This window comes from Eumetopias jubatus, unplaced genomic scaffold (assembly GCF_037043125.1).
Source record: "Eumetopias jubatus isolate StellerSeaLion01/CBP00866 unplaced genomic scaffold, mEumJub1_p1.0 scaffold_10, whole genome shotgun sequence".
NCBI classification, from domain to species: Eukaryota; Metazoa; Chordata; class Mammalia; order Carnivora; family Otariidae; genus Eumetopias; species Eumetopias jubatus.
The window spans coordinates 22,011,285-22,037,085 of record NW_028274816.1 but is presented as its reverse complement, the minus strand read 5'-3'; the positions used below and the strand labels follow the sequence as shown (position 1 = coordinate 22,037,085).

General features: G+C 50.3%; 3 protein-coding genes and 1 pseudogene across 6 annotated transcripts in view; 2 read left to right on the top strand and 2 right to left on the bottom strand.

Annotated features, from left to right (window-relative positions):
• Positions 1 to 1,654: 1,654 nt before the first annotated feature.
• On the top strand, positions 1,655 to 7,184 carry CENPT (centromere protein T). Of its 2 annotated transcripts, XM_028095961.2 has the most exons (13): positions 1,655 to 1,803; positions 2,925 to 3,015; positions 3,152 to 3,239; positions 3,347 to 3,443; positions 3,566 to 3,702; positions 3,826 to 3,862; positions 4,074 to 4,222; positions 4,812 to 5,012; positions 5,308 to 5,592; positions 5,868 to 5,958; positions 6,517 to 6,693; positions 6,786 to 6,890; positions 6,968 to 7,184. In XM_028095961.2, the coding sequence occupies exons 1-13, from the start codon at positions 1,679 to 1,681 to the stop codon at positions 7,089 to 7,091; spliced, it is 1,707 nt and encodes a 568-aa protein (XP_027951762.1). In that variant the 5' UTR covers positions 1,655 to 1,678; the 3' UTR covers positions 7,092 to 7,184. The 2 variants fall into 2 exon arrangements, with proteins under 2 accessions (XP_027951762.1, XP_027951782.1); XM_028095981.1 differs by lacking the exon at positions 1,655 to 1,803 and having other exon boundaries at positions 2,982 to 3,015; positions 3,163 to 3,239.
• Positions 7,185 to 7,367: 183 nt separating this feature from the next.
• Positions 7,368 to 23,864, bottom strand: TSNAXIP1 (translin associated factor X interacting protein 1). Of its 3 annotated transcripts, none has more exons than XM_088027424.1 (16): positions 23,818 to 23,864; positions 19,406 to 19,517; positions 12,792 to 12,895; positions 12,517 to 12,643; positions 11,322 to 11,415; positions 10,565 to 10,761; positions 10,174 to 10,309; positions 9,569 to 9,738; positions 9,332 to 9,491; positions 9,125 to 9,255; positions 8,867 to 8,992; positions 8,583 to 8,735; positions 8,373 to 8,482; positions 8,038 to 8,164; positions 7,810 to 7,916; positions 7,368 to 7,608 (listed from the first exon to the last, which is right to left on the bottom strand). In XM_088027424.1, exons 1-16 carry the CDS (start codon positions 23,862 to 23,864, stop codon positions 7,368 to 7,370), a joined length of 2,142 nt encoding a protein of 713 aa, XP_087883550.1. The 3 variants fall into 3 exon arrangements, with proteins under 3 accessions (XP_087883550.1, XP_087883552.1, XP_087883551.1); XM_088027426.1 differs by having other exon boundaries at positions 12,517 to 12,640; XM_088027425.1 differs by having other exon boundaries at positions 12,792 to 12,904; positions 19,418 to 19,517.
• LOC114202808 (cytochrome c oxidase subunit 6B1 pseudogene) lies at positions 21,979 to 22,291 on the bottom strand (annotated as a pseudogene).
• A 458-nt stretch (positions 23,865 to 24,322) lies between the features above and the next one.
• RANBP10 (RAN binding protein 10) overlaps positions 24,323 to 25,801 on the top strand; it is a 66,504-nt gene continuing 65,025 nt past the window's right edge. Inside the window, exons 1-2 of the mRNA XM_028094854.2 lie at positions 24,323 to 24,710; positions 25,502 to 25,613. Coding sequence (XP_027950655.2) covers positions 24,323 to 24,710; positions 25,502 to 25,613 — 500 coding nt within the window. The remainder of the gene's footprint in view (positions 24,711 to 25,501; positions 25,614 to 25,801) is intronic.

The following is a 25,801-nucleotide window of genomic DNA, read 5'->3' as shown; positions in this document are numbered from 1 at the left end:
ACAGTGAAGATTACGCTCAATAAAATTCTACCTTCCAGGGTGCCTGGGTGGCTCAGTCGGTTAAGCATCTACCTTTGGCTCAGGTCAGGATCCCAGAGTGCCTGGATCGAGTACCCCATCAGGCTCCCTGCTCAGTGGGGAGTCTGCTTCTTCTGCCCTTCAACCCGCTCATGCTCTCTTTATCTCAAATAAATAAATAAAATCTTTAAAAATTCTACCTTCCAGTACATAAAATCACATCAAATCTACACTTAATCCTTTACACTTAAAACATATCAAGAATGCGTAGCTTTCTCCCCACCCCCACGGCCCTGCCCACCCTCTATCTTGTCACCTCTGGAGAAAGGCTAGAACCTTGACACATGCCTCCCTGCTTCCAATCTTGCCTCTACAAAAATCTGTTGTTTATATGGCTACCAAAATATATATATATATATATATATATATTTATGTGATTCCTCTGCTTAAATCCCTCCAATGGCCTATTGCATTTATAATGTCCATACTCCTTTCCAGAGCCTGTGAGACACCACATGGTCTGGTCCTTGCTAGTCTCTCATTCCGCCCTCCCTCACTTCATGCACCCAGTATTTTTTTTTTTAACAAGTAGCAAATAGAAAATTTTATCAGTTATGTAAAACACATAGGCATCTGATCTAGGAACAAAAGCATAACTCCACGGGAGACTCAGAACTCAAGTTCTAATTAAGTTTCCATGAAAATTTAAGAAAGGTGGGGAGGGGGTGCCTGAGTGGCTCAGTTGGTTAAGCGACTACCCTCGGCTCAGGTCATGATCCTGGAGTCCCAGGATTGAGTCCCGCATCGGGCTCCTTGTTCAGCGAGGAGCCTGCTTCTCCCTCTAACCCTCCCCCCTCTCATGTACTCTCATTCTCGCTCTCTCAAATAAATAAATCTTTATTAAAAAAAAAAAGGTGGGGACGCTATCTTGGTGAAAATATGGTAATAGAGTCTCTAGCATTATCAGAACTTTTGAGGGCCAAAATTCATCTCAAAATTGCATGTTTAGAGATCATTTCTACTGGATCACAAACAGCACACTAGCCTTTGGGTCTTCAAACTGGTCTCTTCTAAGGCAGAGTGGTGTTCACAAATGCAACTCTGACCAGGTCACATATAGGATAAAATTATTTTTTCCTGGCCCAAGCGTCTCTCCTCAACTCGAGAGAGAGAGAGGAATAAGACATTCTAATAATAATGACTGTTATTTATTGAGGATGGGCTTACTATATGTCAGATGCTGAGTTAAATATTATCTCATTGAGGGGCGCCCGGCTGGCTCAGTCTGTAGTGCAGAGGACTCTTGATCTCGGGGTGGTGAGTTCCAGTCCCACCTTGGGTGTAGAGATTACTCAAATAAACTTTAAAAATATATATATTTCATTGAATCAGTACAAGCCCCTTATTAGGTGGGTATCATCCTCAACTTACAGAAACCAAGGCTTCGACTGGTTGCACACATTTGTCCAGGTGCACTCCCAGGTAAAAGTGCCTCCAAATCCGGAGCTTACAACGAACCACCACTACACACACCACGCGCCTCTGGGCGGTAGGGTTAGAACTGCAACTCCCGTGAGGCTGTGCGGCAGCCTCGCGAGAGTTGGCTTAAATGCTGCGGCGGGAAGGCGGTGGCTTCAGCTACCTCAGCGGTTAGAAGGGGATGGCTGAGGCGATGGCGGAGAGTTACAACCGTGATAGCGAGCCTACGACTCGCACGCTGTTGCGGCGCGTGCTGGATACTGCGGATACGCGCACCCCGCGGCGACGCCGAAGTGCTAGAGTTAGGTACGGGAGGGCGCTGCCCGAGCGTGTGAACAACCATCGGAATTAGGGGGGTCAGGCTTCGGCGGGATCCAGCGCTGACCCTGTTTGGAGAGGGAAACTGAGTCTCGGAGAGCCGCAGGGCCCCGGGTTCTGAGAACTGGGTCCACCCTTTACTGGGTTCGGGTGAGCTGTTTGTGCTCCCACCCCCGGGACTCCAGGCTGCCACGTCTCAGGACTACAAAGCTCAACTCTGCTCGCGTCTTTGGTTTCTGCCTCTAGGCGCTCAGAATCTGGCCTTCTCTACTGTTCTCTGGGCCACACCTTCCCCCCACACCAGCCCAAAGAGTGTCCAGGCATCTGCCCTGACCTGCCTCCTCTGTGGTCCGCACTTTTCCCTGCACATTCAGTCCCCTTTCCCTGTAACGCCCAGCTGGAAGATGGGAAAGGAGTTAGAGAGCACAGTCTGGGCAGAATTCGGGAGGCAGGACGGGCAGAACTAGAAAGATGCTTTGCTAGGGAGCAGGGAATTTGGCCTGACCTGGGGGCAGTGTCAGTGGATGAGGGCTATGGTGAGCTCCTCCTGGTGCAGAGGGTGTGGGAGTTGGCATCTGCCAGACTGGTGCAGTGCCGTTCTCTTATAGGCCCTGGGAAGCTATTCATTGTAGGTTTTAGACCTATAAGTGATGAGGTGGGAGCTGTGCTTTGGGAATCTTAGAGGGACTGGAACGGAGACCAGGGCTGGAGTGACCAATGTAGAAGTTGCTGTGAAACCCTGACAAGTACTAAAAAGGTTTCAAAATATTTAAATATCCTTTTTTGTTGTTAATGTCAGGAGTGAATATTCTTCTAATTGCTCCTTTTGTCTGTGTGGCCTCTACTTCTAACAGAGTCAGTTCTGTAAAGCCTTCCTCAGCCTCTCCCTCTGGCTGGATCATTATGGTCTCCCTTTCTTCCCCTATCCCTTAGGTTCCCCTTCATCCACAGAGCTGTTGATATAGAGCTAGAAACAGGCTGTGGGAGGGGCTGGATCCCTGGCCTTGAGGGAAAAGGGCTTCAAGCCAAGATCCCTGATGAAAGCACATCTCTGCATTCTCTAGTTCCCTCTCCCTACTTAATTCTTAGAGCTGTTGGTCTTTACGCAGTGCCCAGAAAGCCTTACTTGAAACACCTTCCTCCAGGAGGCTGAGCAGCCCAACAAAGATGAATGTGAGGCGGCGTTCCCATAGAGCCAGGGTAAGTGCCCAGCCCACTGACCACTACAGGCTCTTGCTGCCTTCAGGGGGCTCTGAGGTCTAGCTCTGCTCTGGAGCCCACCTTGAGGGAATCTCAAGGCAAAGGAACAGAAGGATTGCTTGGTGCTTTTACCCAGTCTATTGGCAGATTGGCCCATGTTCATACCAGTGGGAACCTGGAGGAACAGACACCCCGGACTCTGCTGAAGAACATCCTTCTAACTGGTGAGTGAACCTAACTTGCTGATCAGGGTTAGACACCAGTTCCTTGGTATCCCTCATTCAGGGCAGACTGCCCTGCCATCCCTACCCTCTCCTTGCTGTCTCTGCAGCCCCAGAATCTTCCGTCATGATGCCAGAGTCTGTGGTGAAGCCAGTGCCGACACCGCAAGTGGTCCAGTCCTCTAGACGGGAAAGCAGTCGGGGCAGGTGCACAGTGAATTCTTCCCTTCACTGGGATATTGGGCAGCTCTGATCAGGGAGTCTCTTGAGGGCCCCAGAAGCCAGTATTGGGCTTCCTGGCCTGTCTGAGATAAGTTCCATCCTTGTAGCCTGGAGCTGCAACTTCCTGAGCTTGAGCCCCCCACAACCCTGGCTCTAGGTCTTCTGGCTCCTGGCAGGAGGAAGCAGAGGCAAAGATTGTCAGTGTTTCAGCAAGGACTGGACCAGGGACTGCCTCTCTCCCAAGGTAAGACCCTGGACAACACCTTTGGCCACACTCTCTTGCCCTCTAGAGAGGCTGAGGAGGCCTGAGAGTGGGCTCTCATGAGCCTGGTAACTTACCATAGTTTATTTTTGAATTCTCTTGCAGAGCCTCGAGGGAATGGCAGTGCCTCCTCCCTCACCAGGTGCTGTTGCCTATCCTGGGGTTGGTGGAAAGGCTTGGAGAGGGAGGTATTGATTGTGATGGAATCTGGCCTACTGGTCCCTGCCAGTTTTAGCTTCATAGCATCATGGCTGTGTACTAAGAGATGAGAGCCCCAGGGCGGATGGGGGAATTCTCCTGAAAATTGGGCCTCAGATACCTGACTTTCCTTTGTGCCTCCTCCCTCCCACCAGCTCCCTCAATTTGACCTTTGCCACACCTCTCCAGCCCCAATCAGTGCAGAGGCCTGGTTTGGCTCGCAGACCTCCTACCCGCCGAGCTGTAGATGTGGGTGCATTTTTGCAGGATCTGCGAGATACTTCTTTGGCCTTGGCTTCTCCAGGTAAGGTTGAGATTTCCCTCTCCCTCCCCTGTAGGAGGTGCTGCTGAGTCCAGCATTACTCCTCTCTCTGTCAAGTCAAGGACAGTGAGCAAGCTTGCTAGTAGGTCTATGAGGAGTTTCTGCTTTCTTTCTCCAAAGTGCTGGTGCCAGTCTCGGTCCCAGTATCTTCTAGGATCCCATATTCTTGAGAAGCTACAGGGCTGAGGGTAGGAAAGGTATGGTGTGGTGGCTGGATCTTCTTGGGAGATAGATAAGGGTCAGGTTTCAGGATCAGCTGGCCAGTCAGAACTGACCAGACAGCCTGATTTCAGAAAACAAGTCAAGTTCACTAGAGTAAGAGGAGGGTTCTTAGCAGAGTGGGAAGTGTGGAGGCATAGGTGAGCAGTTTTGGTGGGACAAGCTGTGGAGAGTGTGAATGCCAGGCTAAGAAGTGGGAAGGTAAGCAAAGAGACCTGTGGAAGGAGGATAAGGCTTAGAGTACTAGGTAGTTTTTTCTGAAGGCCACTTGGGGCAGACCCATGGGGTCTGGTGAGTGGGTAGCAGCAGGTAGGTCTGGAAAACAGAGTGTCAACTGGCCTTTCATTTCCAGGCGACAGCCTCAGAACCCCCGTTGCCACCCTGCCAACGGATACCGTGTTGGAGGACACTCAGCCCTTCTCCCAGCCCTTGATTGGTCGTTCCCCCAGTGTGTACCACTCCCTACCCTGTCTCTCTCACACTGAGGCTGAAGATGCTGAGAGGGCTGTCAGTCACAGGACACAGAGCAGTGGGCCTAGGCTGCAGAACCATAGTGAGTATGTGGGGCCTATGGCCCAGAGCTAAGCCTTGGATGAAAATTGGCATTTGTGCTTTTCCCTCCTCAGGCCTATGTGTGTGCCCTGCAGAGTCCCTTGGTTGTTGATTCCTCTTACATGTCAGAGCAGAGTCGGTTTTGGACCAGAATACTCCAAACAAGTACCCTGGGTCTGCCTCTGGACATTTCTCCTCAGTGACCTAGACTGGGTTTACTACTCTACCTTTATCCTTCTCAGAGCTGCAGCCTTGGCCTACTGCTTCTCTAACCTGTATTCTCTCCCTTGATTCAGATCCTGGAAAACCAACCCAACTTCTGGCAGGAAAGGCAAAGAAGGTTGATGCCCTTGCTGTGAGCTTCCCAAACAACAGCAGTGCTGTTTCTGGAGAAGATGGAGTAGAGCCCTTACAGGATGGAGTTGGTGAGGAGGCAGAGGAAAGGATGGAGGAAAGTTTGAGTGTGAGCAAAGTGATAGCCACAACAGGAACACAAGGATCTGTCAGGATGGAAAAGTCTAAGGGACATAGAGAAATGACAGAAGCTGCTGAGGCCAAGGAGCCGGAAGGATCTTCAGGAGGTGAGGACATCTCTGGTAGACAGGTAAGGGGCCCAATGCAGGGATGAGGGAGTGAGTGGGTGACAGCTGTGTTCAGTCTCTAATCTGAGGAGTTGTACCCCTAGGTTGTGTTTCTGGGCACAAGTGGTGGGTCAAGGAGACTCTGAGGGGCCCATTGCTTGACTGGCCAGAGCTAAATGGGGCCCTTGAGGAACAGGAAAAGGAAGCTGTGGGCCTTGACAGTTGGGTGAGATAATCAAGCCTGAGCCCCCTCTAATCCTGCCCTTTCTCTACAGCAAGTCCAGAGTTGGCCTCCAGCACCACTGAGTTTCTTCAGGCCAGGCAACCTCAGTTTCTTGAGCCAGCCCCACCACCTAGCACTGCAGTGTAAGATCCCATGACCTTGTTCTGCATGGGCCTCTTGGGAAGGGGGCAGGCTTCTGAGCTTGGCATTGAGCACCAAAGGGTTATCCCCCTTCCCGTTGGTATGCAGATGATCACTCAAGAGAGCACCCTGAGGTGGGCTGGGTGGGGCTCACTGAGCACATGTGTCATCTTGGTGCATACATCCAGGTTCTTAGAGGAACCTGGGTAGGGGGAAGTGCCTAAGTCAGTATGTAGTCAGAGAAGGCTTCCTGGAAGACGATTAGCAGAATCAGATAGGCAGCAACAGACTGAGGGTCTAGGACCTGAGGGTCTAGGGCCTGAGCAAGTACTAGCTTGTGTAATGAGCCTAGACTGGGACTTTGGGTCAGGGCCTCAGGAAAAGACCAGGCCTCTGTGTGGCCCCTGTCCGCACTGCCTCCCAGCAGACAGTTAGAGCTATTGGTCCACATTAGCCAAGGAGCACATGGGCCCTAGTCTTCGCAGGAGCCAATAAGACTTGTTTTTGATTAGGAGCCTCTTTGGGCAGCATTTTAGCTAACTATCCACTCCTGCTCCTAGCTTATCTTCAGAGCCTCTGGAGCCTCTATCGACCAGGCTTCCTCCCAGGGCCCGAACCCCTGGCCCCAGGCCCCGTCAAGATCCCCACAAGACTGGATTGAGCCACTATGTGAAACTCTTTAGCTTCTATGCCAAGATGCCCATGGAGAAGGCAGCTCTTGAGATGGTGGAGAAGTGGTGAGTCCTGGACACTCTGGGTGGGGAGAGGAGCCCTCAGATCATCAATAGACTGTTCTCTTCAGTCTGTTCTACCCCAACCCTTTTGGCAGCCTGGACAAGTATTTCCAGCATCTTTGTGACGACCTGGAGGTATTTGCTGCTCATGCCGGCCGCAAGACTGTGAGACCAGAGGACCTGGAACTGCTGATGCGAAGGTAAGTGGGCAGAAGCAGGGAGGTGCTGGGTGTGGGAGTGTTGGCCCTGATTCCATCTCTATCCTCCTCTGCTACAGACAGGGCCTGGTCAACGACCAAGTCTCATTGCATGTGCTTGTGGAGCGGCACCTGCCCCTGGAGTACCGGCAGCTGCTCATCCCTTGTGCATTCAGTGGCAACTCTGTCTTCCCTGCCCAGTAGTGGCCAGGCCTCAACACCTGCCCAGTCCCCACCTTGGGGACTGCCACACGTATTCTTCCAGGTCTCTTCCCCACCTCCCCAGCATCAATAAAGTGTCACAAACAGAATGTGCTGTGTTTTGGTGTATATCCTGTGGCCAGCCAGGCCAGGACCAATTCCCCTCCCTCCCTCCCCTCAACTCCCCAGCATAACCTGGAGAATAGGTTCAGACAAATAATTTTATATTAAAAGTCAGAGGTTAGCAGCACTGGAGCACTAAGGCTGCCCACAGTGGCCCTAGCTTGCAGGCTCCTGCTCTCGAGACCCCATGCGCCTGATGTCAGTCATCTGAAGCCGTTCCAGGGCAATCTTGAGCTGTACCACAATGCCATCTTCCTTCTCTTCACCCTCCTCAGGCAATTCTGTCCTGGGGACCTGGAAGGCCCCACTCAAGTAGCCATTTAGGGTCTGCTTGTCCAGGCCGGGATCGATGTTCATCAGGGCTTCACGTACCTTGGGTAGGGTTACCTCATCACGGCTACCGCACAAAGAAAGAGAGATAGGCCTTGACTCCTTTCTGCACCCCAGATGCCAAGGTGCCCTCTGCTGAGCTTGAGCAGTATATAGTGCCCAGTGTCAAGCTCAGTACACAGGGAGATCCAAGGCCTTGAGATGCCACCCTGTGGCATAGGGACTTGCCTATGGCTAAGTGGGCCTAAGGGCCTCAGGAGGTACTCACAGTTCCAGGCCCAGCTCCTGTTTTAGTTCCTGCAAATACTCATCCTTTTCATCCACGTACTGTTCCCACAGCTTTTGTACAAAGGGCATACTCTGGCCCTCTTCATCCTGGGAGGGGCCACAAGGCAGGGTGAGAACATGTTGGTTGAGGTCCAGCAGAGGCTAGGGCAGAGCTGGGCAAGTTCCTGGACAACCCCCACCCACCACATACACGTATAGAGGTGGGTACCTCTATAAATAACGAGGGGTAGTTGATCAAGTCTGCATTGCTGCTGTTGGGATGCCAGCCTCCTGCCTCCATCAACTCCTGAATTTTCTCTTCCTTCTTGAAGGGGAAGGTGCTCTTGAGGACAGTGCTGTGGGAGACACAAGGGCCAAGAGGCCTGGCTGAGGCCTGCTCACCCATCTTCCTGTACCCCTTTGCCAGCCCCACTAGTGCTCAAAAAGGACAAGTGCTGAGGCTGTGAGGCCTTCCTGCCAGGCTCCACTTTCCCCTGCACATCTGGGAGCCTGGCCAGATGAAATGTTGGACAGGAGTTTGGGGTGGCTGGACCAGCCTCTCACCTTAAGTTCTCCATGGTTATCAGCCCCTCATTCTGACTGTCGGCATTTGTCATCTCCTTCAGCAGCTGTGCCACTGTCTCCTTCTGCTTGATGTATACACTCTCACTCCTCTACAGGGAAGGAAGCATTGACTAACTTGCTGCTTCCTGGAGTGGTAGGGATAGAGCTGGCCTATGCTGGGGACAAAGGGAGGGCCAGGCCCAACCTCACCTTTCCCATCAAGACTGCATAGAACTGACTCATGACCTCATTAGACCGGAAGAGCTTAATATTTTCAAAAATGGTGTAAGCCCAGGCCATGGCTTCACCAGGTCCAAAGCGATGCTCCAGGAAACTGAAGAAGAAATCTGGGAATTTCTCTTTCTGCAGGGTGGGAAATGAATGTTTGGTAAGCCTACCCCATGGTGGGTTGGCCCTTCTCCCTAACACCCCAATGGAACCTCCTGGAAGACTCTGGAGGCCACACCAAGCCAAAATGGCCCATGAGATCTGACCTGCTCCTCAACAAGACGTAGCTTCCAGGCATCCTTGAGGAGGTTTACCACATCCTTCTTGGATGGTTTCTTGTTCTCCACAAGGCCATCAAATCGAAGCAAGGGAGGGATGTCTTCCCCATAGCCCTGGAAGGGAGAGTGTCAGTTCATCTCGGGGCCCAGGCAGAGCCCCAGATGGTTTCCCCAGAACCTCAAGTCTTAGCAAGGTCTGGCTGTTCTGACTCTGGCCCCAAGCCTTCCGAGCCCAGGGACCCCTACCAGAGCAGGAAAGAAGTCTTTCTCCCGGAGCAGCCCCTCGCCAATCTCCTCCAGGAGCACATCCACCAGCTGGTCACTGTTCTTGCCCTCAGCCAGCATTTGCCAGCGATCTGGGCCCCCAGCCACCACATCTGCAGGTGCAGAGAGGGAGCTGGAGTCCAAACCACATCCTTGAGCAGTCCCTGGGAGCACAGTGGCCATCATTACCTTCGCACTTGCTCCAGTCAGGCCGTGGTGTAGAGGTGCGCTGGATCTCCTGGAGCTCAGAATGAAACTGGTCCCGCTCCTTCAGTGTGGTCATATGCAACTGCAGCAGTATCTCGTGCTCCTTGCAGACCTCTTCATAGTCACCTCTCAGGCTGTCCAGCTGTGGACAAGATGATTGATCCTTGCTACCTACCTGCATGGCCCTGCCCTGCCCTGCCCACCCACCAGTACCTGTACCTGCTCCTGCAGTTCTTTGTTGGTCTTCTCTTGCATTTCAAAGTCCCTCCTGGGCACCACATCTCCAAAGTTGGCCTTCATGGTGTTGAGTTCCATCTGCGTGCGGGTCAGGTCTTGCCGGGCCATCTTCAGAGCCAGTGTTAACTTCACAGGGTCCTCCCCCCAGATGCCTGCCAGAGTACCCGCCAGCTTGCATCACCCTGGCTCTAGGGCCTATAGCCCAGGGCAGGTTTAGAGTGTTCCTCAGGGCCTGGTCCTAGGTCCTTCTCTCCCTGATTGGGAACCCCTGGGTCTTTCCCACAGCACTAACAGCTTAGAACTTCAGGCTTAAATAGAGAAGCCGAGGACATGGGGTACCAGGCCTGTCCTGCTCTGAGGGAGTCTAGGCTGCCTCGGCAGACAATAATTGTTTCCTACTTAAACAATGAGTCTATGACTCTCAGTCCAACTCAAAAGATAAATAGACCCAGGCAGCAGCAGGAACATCCCCACTTTGTGAATGGAGATGGAACAAACAGATATTAAGAGAGTTGAACAAATGGGAATGAGTGGCAAGACTCCTCTCTAGCACCTCCTCAGGGGAGAGAAACCCACCTCAGGCTTACCTGGGGACTGGGCTAATGACATGTCCTCCCTCTGGTACCGCAGCTCATTCAGGTCTGCAATGAGGATCTTGCGGGCATCTCGCTCACTGAGGTAGCGCAGGTACTCTTCTGCCAAATTCTTTCTCAGTTTGGATACCTGTTGGGAAGGTTGCTGTGTGGTCGGGGCCTGTACATAGCTAGCCATCAAAGGGGATGGGATGGGTGCTGAGTGGCCCATCAGGGCCTGGAAACAGGAAAGGTGGAGGGAGGAGACAAGGTGGTGGCTCAATATATCAATCCAGGCAGAAGGGTAGAGAGTTAAGGAGACACCCTAGTGACCAAGACCTCAGATCATCCCTAGGGTGGGGGAGCAGGAATTCAGAGAGTTGGTCACCACACTACTCCCATTCACCTCACTCTGCAATGAGATTTTCTCCTCATTCTTTTTGTCAATGAGTTTTAGCAAATTCATCTTCTCTCTCTTCAGCATGGAGATTTCATATCTCTCCTCAGCCCGCATGGCCAGGATCCTCTCATTGCAGTCCTCATTCACAGTGACAAGCTTGGCCTTCAGGGGCTCCAGAGCCCGAATCTTCTCCCTCTGGTGGGCTAAGCAGGGACAGGTGGGAGAGTCCCTTTGGGACCATAGAGAACAAAGAGTCAGGAGACACTGATCCTAAGGTCACAGTGAGGGGCTATGTCTTTTGCAAACTCCAGGTGTCTATGCTTGCCTTGTTCAAAGCATCACCCCTGTTTAAGGCCTTCCTACATTTGCTTTTAAACCAGAGACAGAGTCTGGCTGGGGTTTCATCAATGCCCTTTCTCCCTATAGCCTTTAGTCCTGCAGCTGTACCATGCCCAGCACCTCCCGTACCTGGTTGGGGAGGCTCATCATTTCCCGGAGGTACTCACTCCCTCCTGGACTTCACTCTCAATAGTAAAGTTGCTTCCTTTCCTACAGATACAACTTTACCATGTTTCCCAAGGACAGGAGGTAGTCAGGTGCTCTATCACACAGGACAGTGTAAGCAAAAAAGCTGAGCAAGGCCTAGTGACCTCAAGGCCCAGTTAGTAGTTGCCCCAATACTTCTGCGCAGCCCCAGAAGGTCAGAGTAGGATCCTCTCCATGCCTTCCAGACTGGATCCAGGCACAGAAGCTGCAGTCTTACCCAGCATCACCTCATACGCATTCTTGATGGAGGATAGCAATGGCTTGTACGTTTTAAAGTCCTCTATGAAGAACTCAAAGATTTCTCTGTAAGGCTGGCAAGAAAAGGGGACCTGTCACCTCCTGGCCTATGGCTGCCACTCTCTTAAGCTTAGAAGTATTGTGGCAAGAAGCTGCCAGGTGACCCATATTCAAATAAATGTCCCAGGGCACCACCTGGGTCTCTCCGTGCCAGGAAGCTGAGGGGCAGCTCTGTCCCTCTCAACAATTTTCTGGAGGTCTCTCCTGATACTATCTCTGAAGCCTGGCAGATGACCTGGGTCAGGGCCACCCCACTCTGGCTCTCCAGGCAGCCAACCTTCTCCAAGCACTGTGCCTCAGTTGGCCTCTCACCTCTTGCTATCTTATAGACCTGTGGAGGCAGGAGGAGATCAAATGTTCTAGCCTTGTATTCTGACCAAATAGAAGTGTCATTTCCTGTTCCATTTGGACACAGAAGTTTTTGGAGGCAGCATTATGTACTGGAATTAGCATAGGCTCTGGAATCAGCCCTGAGTTCATATCCCAGCCCCACCACTTCATAGCTATATGCCTTCTCTGAAGTTCTGCTTCCTTGATGAAGTACCTTCAGCCTGTGAGATTGTATTCAAGGCCCCATTCAGGTCCTGGCAAACAGATGATGCTCAGCAAATGCTTCTTTCAGTGACTAAGTCGGAAGTGAGGGATTCCCTGTCATCATCCCTGTCTGAGCACGAATTTGGTGATTCCCTCCTTAATATGTATTAGAATCTAATGTGCATCTAGGTTTTTCTATGTATCTGGGCTGAGTTCCTCAAGCTTGGGTCTGTCATCCCTAGGCTGGTGAACCCTGCATGACCCCTTCTTGCCCAACTGCCAGGATTCAGGCTCCATTGACTGATGTCCAACAACCCATGCAAGGCACTGATCACAGAGCTGAAGGGACTGGAGACAGCATCCAGTCTACTACCTGACTCAGGTGTGGAAAATCAAACCTCAGGAGAGGTTTGCCTGCTCACTAACTTTGTCATAGAACATGTTTCCCCTACCAGGAATGGGGACCCCAAAGAGCTGAGAGAGGCTGGTCTCTCCTGAAGTCTGAAGTGCTCAGTCCTAGTGAGTAAGGTTTCCTCCCACCTGTCCTCCCACCCTCCCCACAGTTATTCTGTGGTTCTAACCTGCAGCCTCAGCTCCTGGGTAGAATCTGTGCTCAGGTCCAGCAGGAGGAGCTCCTTGCGTAGGTAGTTCTCTAGCCGCTCCAGGTACCTCGGCTTAGTAATGCCCAGGGGCTGCTTCAGCCAGCTACTGCAGGGGATGGCGGGATGAGATGTGATGGGCACCCCACAGTGCTCTTGCATCATTAATCTGGGGCAGCACACACCCCTGTGCTGTCTCTGGGTCCAATGCTGGGTCTGTTACCAGCCCATCCACCACGGGGCTCACCCTAGCTTACCCTGCTCGTTTCCGATAATCATATGAACAGGGCTTTCGATTATGCAGAATGGTCTGACCACTGGTGTATGTGGGCCATGGGGATAGTTGGTCACCACTGGAGAACTGACAGGACTGCAGGAAGAGACAGGTGGGGTTACCATGGTAACACTGCTCCCTTTCCTGATGCTCCTCTCCATCTTCCTCCTTCTACTTTTTTTTTTTTTTTTGAGATTGATTTATTTGAGGTGGCGGTGGGGAGAGAGCACACATGCATGTGCAAGCATAGGGAGGGCACATGGAGAGAATCTCAAGCAGACCCCTGCTGAGTGCAGAGCCCACATGGGGCTCGATCCCATGGCCCCGAGATCATGACCTGAGCTAAAATGAAGAGTTGGAAGCCTGACCAACTGAGCCACCTAGGAGCCCCTACTCTTTTTTTTTTAAGATTTTATTTATTTATTTATTTATTTATTTGAGAGCGAGAGAAAGAGTACGTACACACAGGGGAGGGTCAGAGGAGGAGGGAAAGGGAGAGAGAATCTTGAGCAGGTGCCACACCAAGTGTGGAGCCAGATGCAGGGCTCAATCCCAAGACCCTGAGATCATGACCTGAGCTGAAACCAAGAGTCAGACACTTAACCGCTTAACCAACTGAGCCACCCAGGCACCCCACCTCCGTCTACTCTTGATTTTTTCCCCAACATCTCTCTCTCTCTCTCTTTTTTAAGCAGGCTCCACACCCAACATGGAGCTTGAACTCATGGCCCTGAGATCAAGAGTCGCATGCCCTACCAACTGAGCCAGCCAGGTGCCCCTCCCTAGCATTTCTTAATATGGTTCATAATTAAGACTATGGGCCCTAGAGGTAGAGTTTAGGTTAAAAAGCCAGATATCCCTTATTGGCTGTGTGACCACAGGCTTAACTTCTCTGAACTTCAGTCTCTGCATTTGTAAAATGGGGATGGTTTTAGTTCCCATTGCACTGTATTAATGTGAGGGTGCAGTGAGAAAACATGAAGTTGGTTTACACAGACTCAGACACCTCCTTGGAATTCAGTAAAGGTGAGCTATTCTTCTCTTCTGTGTGTCAGTGAGTATTGCATGTATGAAAACAGATGTGAGTCCTGATATGTACCAGCCCTTGCCCCACAGCACAGTCCAGGGACAGAGAGAGATAGAGGAGGGCAGGCCCAGCCTCATGCCTGGACTGACACACATATAGGACTGCAGAGATGCAGCATGGGGAGCTGTGGACCCTAGGAGGAGACTAAGCTGTAACCCCTGAGCTGGGGGAAGATAGGTGGGAGTGCCCTGAAGCAGTGGGATCTCATTTTGAACCTTGAGCAGGGGTAGGGAGTAGAAGCAGTTAATATGTATGGGCTGTTTTAGTTTTTTAAAGATTTTATTTATTTATTTGAGAGAGAGAGATGGAGAAGTGACAGAGATAGCGAGAGAGAGCACAAGTGGGGAGGAGAGGGAGAAGCAAGTTCCCTGCTGAGCAGGGAGCCCAATGCAGGGCTTGATCCCAGGACCCTGGGATCATGACCTGAGCCGAAGGAAGACGCTTAATGACTAAGCCACCCAGGAGCCCCATGGGCTGGTTTTTTAACCTTTTCATGAAATACTCAAAACTTAAGGGGAAAAAAATGAGCTTCTGACCCAGCGAAGCTCACTTCTGTAGTTCATCCATTCAGTCATCCATTTGTTCATCAGATATTCCTGGGGCCATAGTACATTCTTGAACCCCTGCTGGGTTCTAGGGACATGAGGGAAGCTAGGGGTATGATGGAGGTGGGATGACAAGCGAACTGATAATCACAAGTCAGCAGGTAGTGACTAAAGCCAATGCAGATTACCAGGAGGGGACAAACCCTGACTAGAAGGGACCAGGGGACCAGGGGAAGCTAATCATCTTGTAGGAGGTGGTGATGTCTGTGATGTTCATTCAGTAAAGCTTGAATGAGTATATAAGAGGAGCTGAGGTCGTGTGGGAGAGGGTGTGTGTCGTAGGGTTAGAGGTGGGGCACAAAGACATCCTGGGTAGCGCCAAAACCTCAGGGAAACAGCACATGTTTTAAAGAGCTATGAATAGGGGCACCTGGGTGGCCCAGTTGTTGGGCGTCTGCCTTCGGCTTGGGTCGTGGTCCCAGGGTCCTGGGATCGAGCCCTGCATTGGGCTCCCTGCTCGGCGGGAGGTCTTCTTCTCCCTCTCCCACTCGCCCTGCTTGTGTTCCCTCTCTCGCTGTGTCTTTCTCTGTCAAGAAAAAAAAATTAAAAAATTAAAAAAAAAATCTTTAAAGAGCTATGAATAGAGGTGAATGCCCAAGGACAGCAGGCCGCCTGAGGCTGAGGCCTGAGGTGGTCAGTGTAGAGGGAGACAGAGATGGAGCAGGAGCTTTAGGCAGAAGGGGTAGTCCTTACCGCCTTATAACTGTGAAAAAATTAGAAAATTCCTAAATGTCTAGAAATTAGAAAACTCCTAAGTATTTAAAATTAAAAGCAGTCATGAAATGATTACATAAAGGCTTAACATAGAAATATGCTAATGATATATCTCTAAGGGTTAAGTAAAGCCTGAAATTAGGGAATAAGCACAAGTAGGTAAAAACGGATGTCCGGAGCATATGGGTGGCTCAGTTGGTTAAGCAACTGCCTTCGGCTCAGGTCATGATCCCAGGGTCCTGGGATCGAACACCACATCAAGGTCCCTGCTTGGCTAGAAGCCTGCTTCTCCCTCTCTCACTCCCCCTGCTTGTGTTTCTTCTCACTCTGTGTCTCTCTCTGTCAATTAAATAAATAAATAAAATCTTAAAACAACCAAAAAACAAAACGGATGTCCAGAAGACAGAAAAAATAATCTAAGAGGTTATCAGTAATTATTATCCTCTATGATAGGCCATTAGGTGCTTATTTTTCTGTAATTGAACATTTTTCAAAATTTTCTACAATGCAAGTAGATTACTATCCAATTTAAAAGAAAATTGGGGGGGCGCCTGGGTGGCTCAGTCGTTAAGCATCTGCCTTCAGCTCAGGTCATGATCCCAGGGTCCTGGGATCGAGCCCCGCATCGGGCTCCCTGCTCGGCAGGAAGCTTGCTTCTCCCTCTCCCACTCCCCCTGCTTGTGTTCCCTCTCTCGCTGTGTCTCTCTCTGTCAAATAAATAAATAAAATCTTAAAAAAAAAAAGAAAATTGGGGGCGCCTGACTGGCTCAATTGGTAGAGCCTGCGACTCCTAATCTCGGCACCACGTTGGGGTGTAGAGATTACTTAAAAATAAAATATTTAATAAAGAAAGAAAAGAAAAGAAAATCGAATTAGAGTTCAATGTTTAATTCAATATTAGAGCCCCCTCCATGGCCCTTAACTATTTCGAAATTGAACAAGAAATTTCTATTTTTCTTGACCCATTAACTTCTTAGAATACAACATGTTATAGAAATAATGTTGGGGGCATCTGGCTGGCTCAGTTGGAGGAGCATGGGACTCTTGATATCAGGGTTGTAAGTTTGGGTCCCAGGTTGGGTGTAGAAATTACTAAAAATAGGGCACCTGGGTGGCTCAGATGGTTAAGCGTCTGCCTTCGGCTCAGGTCGTGATCCCGGGGTCCTGGGATCGAGTCCCGCATCGGGCTCCTGCTCCTTGGGAGACTGCTTCTCCCTCTGCTTCTCTCTCTCTCTCTCTCTCTGTCTGTCATGAATAAATAAATAAAATCTTAAAAAAAAAAGAGTTTAAAAAAAGAAATTACTAAAAATAAATAAACCTTAAAAAAAAAGAATGTTAAAATTACATGTTCAAAGTGTTTGCGACATGATCAGAGCAGCGCTCACAAGGTATTTATTTTATTTATTTTAATTTAAAACAATTTTTAAATTATTTATTTAATTTTAAGTAGGCTCCACGTGACCTAAGATCAAGACCTGAGCTCTGATAAGAGTAAGGTGCTTAATGGACTGAGCCACCCAGGGACCCTTTTAATTATTTTTTAAGTAATATCTACCCCCCAATGTGGGGCTCCAATCGTATGCTCTACTGACTGAAACTGCCAGGTGCCCTGGAATGTATGTATTTATTTATTTATTAAAGATTTTTTTTAAAGATTTTAGTTATTTGACAAAGAGAGGAGAACACAACAAGCAGGAGCGGCAGGCAGAGGGAGAGGGAGAAGCAGGCTTCCCGCTGAGTAGGGCGCCCGATGCGGGGCTCGATCCCAGGAGTCCGGGAACATGACCGGAGCTGAAGGCGGACGCTTCACCGACTGAGCCACACAGGCGCCCGCCTGGATATTTATTTTAATTGGTTAAAATACTTTTGCTGTGGGTGCCTGGGTGGCTCAGTTGGTTAAGCGACTGCCTTCGGCTCACGTCATGATCCTGGAGTCCCGGGATCGAGGCCCGCATCAGGCTCCCTGTTCAGCGGGGAGTCTGCTTCTCCCTCTGATCCTCTTCTGTCTCGTGCTCTCTATCTCTCATTCTCTCCCTCAAATAAATAAATAAAATCTTTAAAAAATAAAAATAAAAAAATAAAATAAAATACTTTTGCTCTTAGGAAAGAAAGCCTTAAGTTTTCTTTCTGTTTGAGAAGAACTATGGGGGCGCCTGGATGGCTCAGTTAAGTGCCCCACTCTTGATTTCAGCTCAGGTCATGATCTCAGGGTGGTGGGTTTGAGCCTCCAGCCCCCAGCCCCTTGCCTTGTCCCAGGCTCTGCGCTCAACACAGAGTCTGCTTGTCCCTCTCTCTCTCTGCTCCCCTCCCCACTTGTGCACTGTCTCTCAAATTAAAACAACAACAAAAAACAAAGATGGGGTGCCTGGGTGGCTCAGGCAGTTAAGCATCTACTTTCGGCTCAGGTCACGATCCCAGGGTCCGGGGATCGAGCCCCACGTTGGGCTCCCTGCTTAGCAGGAGCCTGCCTCTCCCTCTTCTCCCCACTTGCGCTCTCTCTCGCTATCTCTATCACTATCTGTCTCTCTCTCAAATAAGTAAATAAAATCTTTAAAAAAAATAAATAAAAGTATAAACAGACAAATTGGAAAAACGAGAGAAATCAAACTTAAACATCAGGCCGGAAAAAAAAATGTTTTTGAAATTGGTCAAAATTGATGTGATTTTTTGGGGGGGAGGGATGTGATTTTTATAAAAGTACCAAGTAACCCTGAAAGACACCGGGGAATGTGACAAACAAGCGCCTGACCCTAGTGAATTAATACATTTTTCAGACTTTCAAAAGGCCAATCCTTGCGTTCTGTCTGCCGTTTCTGTGGAGAGAAAATGTGGTCACCCTACACTGATTCCTGGGCAGGTGCGGCTTCCAGGTCTTAGCTATCATTACCAGCAGGGCTCCACCAGGAGGTGGGTGGAAAGAGGTGTTCCCCGGCGCTCCATGCTCTCTGCTACTCCCTGCAGGTGGAAACGGGAAGGGCGGCCACAGGGCGGGGCAGGGGTAGAGGGTGGGGAAGGGTTGCAGGTCGGTGGGAGAGAACAATGCCCTCTAGTGGTGAAGAGTGGCGGTGTTGCCGCTGCACGAAAGAGCTGGAACCCAGCTACATGGAGTGGGTGGCAGCTGAGTGGAGTGGGGAGCATGTACCCCAAGTCATCCGGCGTTCTGGAGCCGTGGCTGTGCTTGGTCTCCACGAAGAGTCCACGCTGACCCCCTTTCCCTCTCTGGAGTCGGGATCACCATTTTGGGAGTCTCCATCCTAACAATGTGTGGGGCCCATGTGTCCCTAAATTACCCATACAGGACACACACAAAGAAAACCACCACACAGTCCATAATGCTCCACTGTGAGCTGGAGTTAGAAGTCTGCTAAACTGTTTTTTCAAAAAAAATAAAATGTGCTTTTTCATCTGATTCCCATAATGGCTGTGTTTGCTAATCCTATGATCATATCAACAAAAACCTAAAAGTACTTAATGAGACAGCATTCATTTTTTAAAAAAGTAAGCTCTACGCCCCATGTGGGGGTTGAACTCACCACCCAGAGATCAAGAGTCACATGCTCTACCGACTGAGCCAGCCAGGTGCCCCAAGATAGAGACAGCATTCATTGTTATATAAAAACTTAAAAGAACAGGACTGGAGGAAGGACATTTCCTGAGACTAGTAGCGTCTCTACTTCCAACCCAGAGCCAGCAACACGAGGGGAGAACATCCCTTTACTCCTGCCTTCACATATATACTCACAGCATTATGGAGCTCTCAACATATGCCCACCACTCAAGTATACTATCAGGAACCAAGGCCATACAGAAAAAAAGATACAGTCATAGCCCTGAAGGATCCTGGCAGATCTGGTGTGAGCATCCCAGCACCTAGCACAATGTCTGGAATACATTAGGCTGAATGAAAAAATGAGGTCCACTCCAGAATGCTGAGTTGCAGGGGAAGGGTGTCCATGGACAGCAGCTGCTTCTCTCTCTGCCAGGGGAGGTCTGGAAGGGCTTTTCAGATGAGGTCCAGCCAGTGTGCACACCCCTACCTCAGAGCTTGATGGACCTGGCTTCTGTGAGCCACACTCACTTAACTGGGGAGAAGCCACTCTAGGAGGCATGTTTCAGATGCATGGTGCTTTTGGGTTGCAGAGAGGGAGGCAGATAGGGTCCAAGAGCTGAAATTTGGGTTTCCAACAAGACATTGGCACTAACCAGTGTCTTCCGTTTCTGAGAAAGCTTGCGATTCTGGGTGTTCTTGGTTTCTGTGAGGAAGGAGTCATCTATGGTCCATCCTGAAGTCCGCATGTGTGTTCTGCACAGAAAAGGGGAAGACAGTGGTAGGTGACAGAGCCCTGAGTGGGGAGAGCACCCCCACCCTTCCCAGATCTACAAGACATGGCCTCTTCTCTCTGCTGCAGATCTAGGCTCTGGGTCTTCCCAGTACTGCCTACAGATTCCCAGAGATGCTGCCAACAAGCTCCTGGCCCTGGGTCCAAAACATTTTCCAACATTCCCCGGAAACCTTCTCATGCTGAGAATCTCACCAATTCCTGCAGTGACAGGAAAGCCTCACCATGAGCCCAGAAAACTCTGTGGGCTTACACTTTCATTCAATGTTCAGATAAGTTTCATGTTTGTGACTCTGACACATTCTGGGGGTGTGATACCAAAGGCAGGTGCTATAGGACAAGAAGCACAGGGCCTGGGGTCCATGAGCTGGGGTGTGAGTCCCCAACCTGCACTTATTGGCTGAAGGGCGTGGGGGCTGACATCTGGAGTTCCAAGAGGAACCCCTGGGCAAGTCACTTAACCTCTCTCAGCCTAGTTTGCTCATAAGGAAATGGAGACAAATCTTTTTTTTTTTAAAGATTTTATTTATTTATTTGAGAGAGAGAATGAGAGAGAGAGAGAGAGCACATGAGAGGAGGGAGGGTCAGAGGGAGAAACAGACTCCCCGCTGAGCAGGGAGCCCGATGCGGGACTTGATCCCGGAACTCCAGGATCATGACCTGAGCCGAAGGCAGTCGCCTAACCAACTGAGCCACCCAGGTGCCCGAGACAAGTCTTTTTAAAAAAAAAAAAGATTTTATTTATTTGAGAGAGAGTGAGAGAGCGAGAGTGCCCAAGCAAGCATGAGTGGGGGGAGGGGCAGAGGGAGAAGCAGACTCCCCGCTGAGCAGGGAGCCTGACATCACACGATCCTGAGACCATGACCTGAGCTGAAGGCAGTCGCTTAACTGAGTTACCCAGGTGCCCCTCTAACACTTTACGCTGTATTTTTAAATTTTTAAAAAGATTTTATTTATTTATTTGACAGAGAGAGAGAGACAGAGAAAGAGACAGAGAGAGCACAAGCAGGGGAGTGGCAGATAGAGGGAGAAGCAGGCTCCCAGCTGAGCAGGGAGCCCAATGGAGGACTCAATTCCAGGACCCCGGGATCATGACCTGAGCTGAAGGCAGACACTTAACCGATTGAGCCACCCAGGCGCCTCCAGGTGCCCCTCTATTTTATTTTTTTAAAGATTTTATTTTTAAGTAATCTTTACACCCAATGTGGGGCTCAAACTTACAACCCCAAGATCAAGAGTCACATGCCCTACTGACTGGAGCCAGCCGGGCAACCCCCCCTATATTTCTACTTTAAAGGTGGAGAAAACTCAAGTCATCTAACAGATGTAAGGCAATGGGTTTGACGGGGATATGTCCTGGTATTGAGTGAAATCAAGCTGCTGAGTTCTATCTACAAAGCTACTGTGGCAGGGAGGTGAGGATGAAAGGAGAAAGCCAATGGGGAACAGAAACCTCCCTCAGGGAAAAAAATACACAATTTTTAAAAAGATTTTATTTATTTATTTGAAAGAACGAGAGAGAGAGAGCATGAGCAGAGTGAGGGGCAGAGGGAGAAGCAGGCTCCCCGCTGAGCAAGGAGCCCCGATGCCGGTTCGATCCTGGGACTCGATCCTGGGACTCAATCCTGGGACTCTGGGATCATGACCCAAGCCACAGGCAGATGCTCAACTGATGGAGCCACCCGGGCACCCTGGGAAATACACAATTTGAAGGTCCCTTGTAGAGGATCTGCTCACACATTTATAGTACAAGGTCTAGCCTATCCTTCATCATCCTGGCCTTGCTCTAAGGGGAGCTGGAGGAGGACACACATACTGTGCCTCTAAGGCAAACAGCTTGGCCCAATGTCCAATGTACATTACTAAATACTGGTGAAGAATATGGACAGGAATCAATGATATTTTGTACTGCTACCAAATTCAGCCTCAGCAATTACCTTCTTCTTCTTCTTCTTCTCCTTCTCCTCCTTCCTCTTCCTCTTCTTTGGGTATATAGGAATTTTTATTATACTATTTTCATGTGGTTCAAAAATTACATAAGAGAAGTTTTTTGAAATTGTATAGATAATAAAGGGGAACACACAGATAAATTTTAGCACATCCAGGGGCTTGAGGCTGTTTTGTATCACTCACTCTATTGTCTGGTATAGAGAAGGTGGTCAGTTTAATAACATAAAACTTAAACAAAACAGAAAAAAACAGTCACCTTGAAGCCCCTCTTACTGGTCAAGGTATTAATTCCCACCACAGCTTCTTGCCCGATCACCTGGCTCTTTTATACACACGCAGTCTTACACTTTTCCAATGAATATTTATTATTAGTTAAGCCATGATTCAGAATCCCAGGGTGGGGATCACCATGCACCCAGGTCCCCCTTCACCTCCCTGGGAGAAGGAGGGAGGACAGAGGAGATGTGGGTGAAGCCAGTTCAGATCTTCCCAGGAAATGTGTCTTCTGCCCGCCGGTCGTCCCAGGCTGATACCCAGGATATGGGGCAGAGGGACTTGTACACACGACGGTACCATTCGCACATGGAGACATCACCCCCTTTAGCAGTCATTGCCTTCTCACAGCAGTGGAAGTCCAGGTAGTTCTGCCAGCAGTTCCTGGTCTGGTTATGGTTGGGGAAGCGGCTGCCAAAAGGGGCAGTCTGGTAGTTCTTGATTTTGGTCTTGATGTCTTCTGCCATGGTGCTGATTCTAAACACACCACAGCAGCACCTCACAGCTCAATGTGACCCTCTAAAGATTTTATTTTATAAGTAATCTCTACACCCAATGTGGGGCCCAAACTCACAACCTGGAGATCAAGAGTCACAGAGTCACAACTGAGCCAACCAAGTGCCCCCATTTTGCTTCCTTCTTAAAACAGATGTGCATTTATTCTCCAGAATCTGTTTCATATCCCTTTCAAACATGACTGCAGTTCCCTAAATCATTCCTGTGCTGGGTAACGACACTCTTTCTCAAGCCTGCTGCATGGTTCTTGTAGATTTATTTTAGCTCTGGATAAAATAATTAAATTGGCAAATAATTTCCTTTTTTTTTTAAGAGAGGGAGGAGAGGAGGGACAGCGAGAGAATCTTAAGCAGGCTCCATGCCCAGCACAGAGCTGATGCGGGGCTGGATCCCACAACCCCACGATCATGACCTGAGCCGAAATCAAGAATCAGACGCTCAACTGAATGAGCCACCTAGGCGCCCCTCCTGACTTTTGTAGGCTTTCTTTGTTGGGGCAGCAAACCCTGAAGGATTAGAGTTTAGGTGAGATCAGGTTTTTGCACTGGTAATGAGTAAAAGCGAGAAACCACATTCATTAAACACTTACTGAATGCTTAGTATATGCAAAGGCTGTGATGACAGCTTCACTTATTCTGCCTAAATTTTCCCAACAATGTTTGTGAAGTGGGTTGTATCATCCCCATGTTTGAGATACAGAAGCAGAGGCCCAGCACTTAAGAGACTTCTCTGGGTTCCCAAACCTAGAAAGATATTTAGCCAAATTTTAAATTTTTTTAAATTTTTTAAAAAGATTTTTATTTATTAGAGACAGCGAGATAGAAAGAGAGCACGAGCGGGGGAGGGGCAGAGGGAGAGAGAGAAGCCGACTCCCCACTGAGCGGGGAGCCCCACCTGGAGCAGATCCCAGGACCGGGAGATCATGACCTGAGCCGAAGGCAGACCCTCAACCACCTGAGCCACTCAGGAGCCCCAAATTTTTGTTTTAATATGTACACGTTGTGGCTTTCCTGGCTAATAGAGCTTGTTGTCATATTTTGCAGTGCCCAGAGGCTGCAACCCCCGAATAGACAGCAATTCGACAAGCATTTTTACCATAAACCAAAGGGTGAAGAGGCAGTTTATTAACCCTGTGGCTAAGAGCTCAGGTTCAGAAGTCTCACGTAGCTGGGTTCAAATTCCAGTTCCACCACTTATAAACGTGTAAAACACATGCTCTCTCCAGGCTTCTACTCATTTGTAAAATGAAGATATTACTACCTCATAGAGTTGCGAGGTTAAATGTGCCATATATAAAGCATTTGGCACATAGTATATGCTTAATACATGCTGGCTCTTAACTAATGATAAAGTGCGCCGGCCTTTTGCTAGCGCGAAATGTCCTCAGGGGCTAAGTCAGTCCTCATTCCGTTTCTGCACCACCGATCCTGTGGGGCCTGAAGCCCCGGACAAATTGACAGAGGCATTTCTCTTTCTGGAAGTTGTCAAACCGTCCTCTCCACCCTCAGTCTGGCCAGCGCCTACCTCGACGTGGTCGCGAAGCTGGAGCACCGCGACTTCGGGGAGGCCATGACCCTCTCGCAGCCAAGCAGCCTGCACCTGCGGCCGGGAAAACTGTGGTAGTGTACAGCCCGTCGCTATGGCGACCAGGCCCCAGCATCCCAGCGGCGGGGGCGGGGCCAAGGTTGTGCCACGCCCCCGCTCCCCGAGCCCGCAGGCTGGGAGGAAAGCTAATTAGCAAAGGTGGCCTCGGACCCGGGAGCAGGGTCCCCTCAGTCAATCACTACAGTGGATTTGACCCTAGCTATTAAAACTGAGGCGGGGGGGATAAACAGAGGCCATGGGGAAGTGCGGTGAACTGAAGGCCTGGAGCCGCGCTGCCAGCGGGAATTGTAGTTTTTGGTTTCCCGAAGTCTCCGCCAAACAGGCTTACGACTGAACAGATTTGTACTACATCTTCCAAAGTTCCGTACGAGCTCGGGTTGTCCCGCCTCTGGGGGGCTCTGCATTGTGGGATATGGAGTCCGAAATGTGGCGAGGCGTGGCAGTGTCCAAAGAGAGGTGTCGGACTCGGACTCGGTTTCCCTGCGGCCTCGGTAGGCTCGTCGGCCATTGGCTGATCGGGGAGGATCTGGTCCCGCTCCTCCCCGCCCCCAGTGACACAATAGCAGCTCCCTCCAAGATGGCGGCGGCAACGGCGGACCCGGGAGCTGGGAGCCCGCAGGCTGGAGATTCCTCTGGCGGGGGCGCTGGGGGCGGGCTCCCGTCCCCGGGGGAGCAGGAGCTGAGCCGGCGCCTTCAGCGCCTGTACCCCGCGGTCAACCAGCATGAGACGCCACTGCCTCGCTCTTGGAGCCCCAAGGACAAGTACAACTACATCGGCCTCTCCCAGGGCAACCTCCGCGTCCACTACAAAGGTATCGCCCTGTTTGGCCCAGGGGGGTGGAGGGGAAGACCAGAGCATCTGCCGGGCTCTGTGATGCCCGGCCCCTGCCCCATCACGTCCCTTCCCCGTCCTGGGTGCTCCGAGTTAGGCCTTGGCCCCTGCGGGGTGTCCAAGGTTTTGAGGCTGACCAGGCCGAGGGTCGACTGCCTAGACTGCTGTGTCCTGAGACACCCGATGTCAAGAGAACTGCAACAGGTGTCCAAACCCACTACTGGGCTGGACCTTCCTCCCGAGGACCTTCTTGCTTATCCTGGGATAGCTCCAATTCCAGTTGGGCCTTTCATCACTGCTTAGTTTTGGGAGTGTCAGAAGAAGGGGGTGGTCACATCCCCTCCATTAGCCAGAGGCCTATGGGCTTGCTCACCTGCCAGATATCACAGACAGAGCTTGGAGTTCTTTACTAAAGTTGAGGGGGGTGGACTCCCAGAGCTGCCTCCTCCCCTGATCTCCCAGGTGGGCTCGCTGTGTTCTGGAGAGACTGCCAGCAGCACTTGGGAATCTCTCAGATGCATCCACATTGCCTGTACCCTCCTTTAGTTTGTATGGGAGAAAGTGTCTCTGGCAGGGCTGCTATTCACAGGAGGAGGTGAGCCAAAGGTGGGGAGGTTTATGTGTTTGCTCAGTTGTTGTTTAGTTATTCTTCAAACAGTGTAAGGGCTTCCTCTGGCCATGAAGGGGTGAAGTTGCCATGGAGCAGAAAAGAACGAGGCTTTTATCTGAATTTCTTTCTGCTGAAATTTCTTCCTTGCTCTCTCTTACTAGGTCATGGCAAAAATCACAAAGATGCTGCCTCAGTGCGTGCCACCCACCCCATACCTGCTGCCTGTGGCATTTATTACTTTGAGGTGAAGATTGTCAGCAAAGGAAGAGATGGGTAAGCCCCTTCTTACCACCTTCTTTTCCCCAGCACTGAGCTGTTCCTTGTGGTCAGAGTCCGAGGTCTCCTGGCTGACACTTGTGACTGATGTGAGCTGCTGAGCTGCATGGGTCTGGGCTGCAGAAGGTTGAATAGTGGGGCTGCCTCTGTTACCTGACTGTGGGTATGGCCTGGTCTAAGCAGCA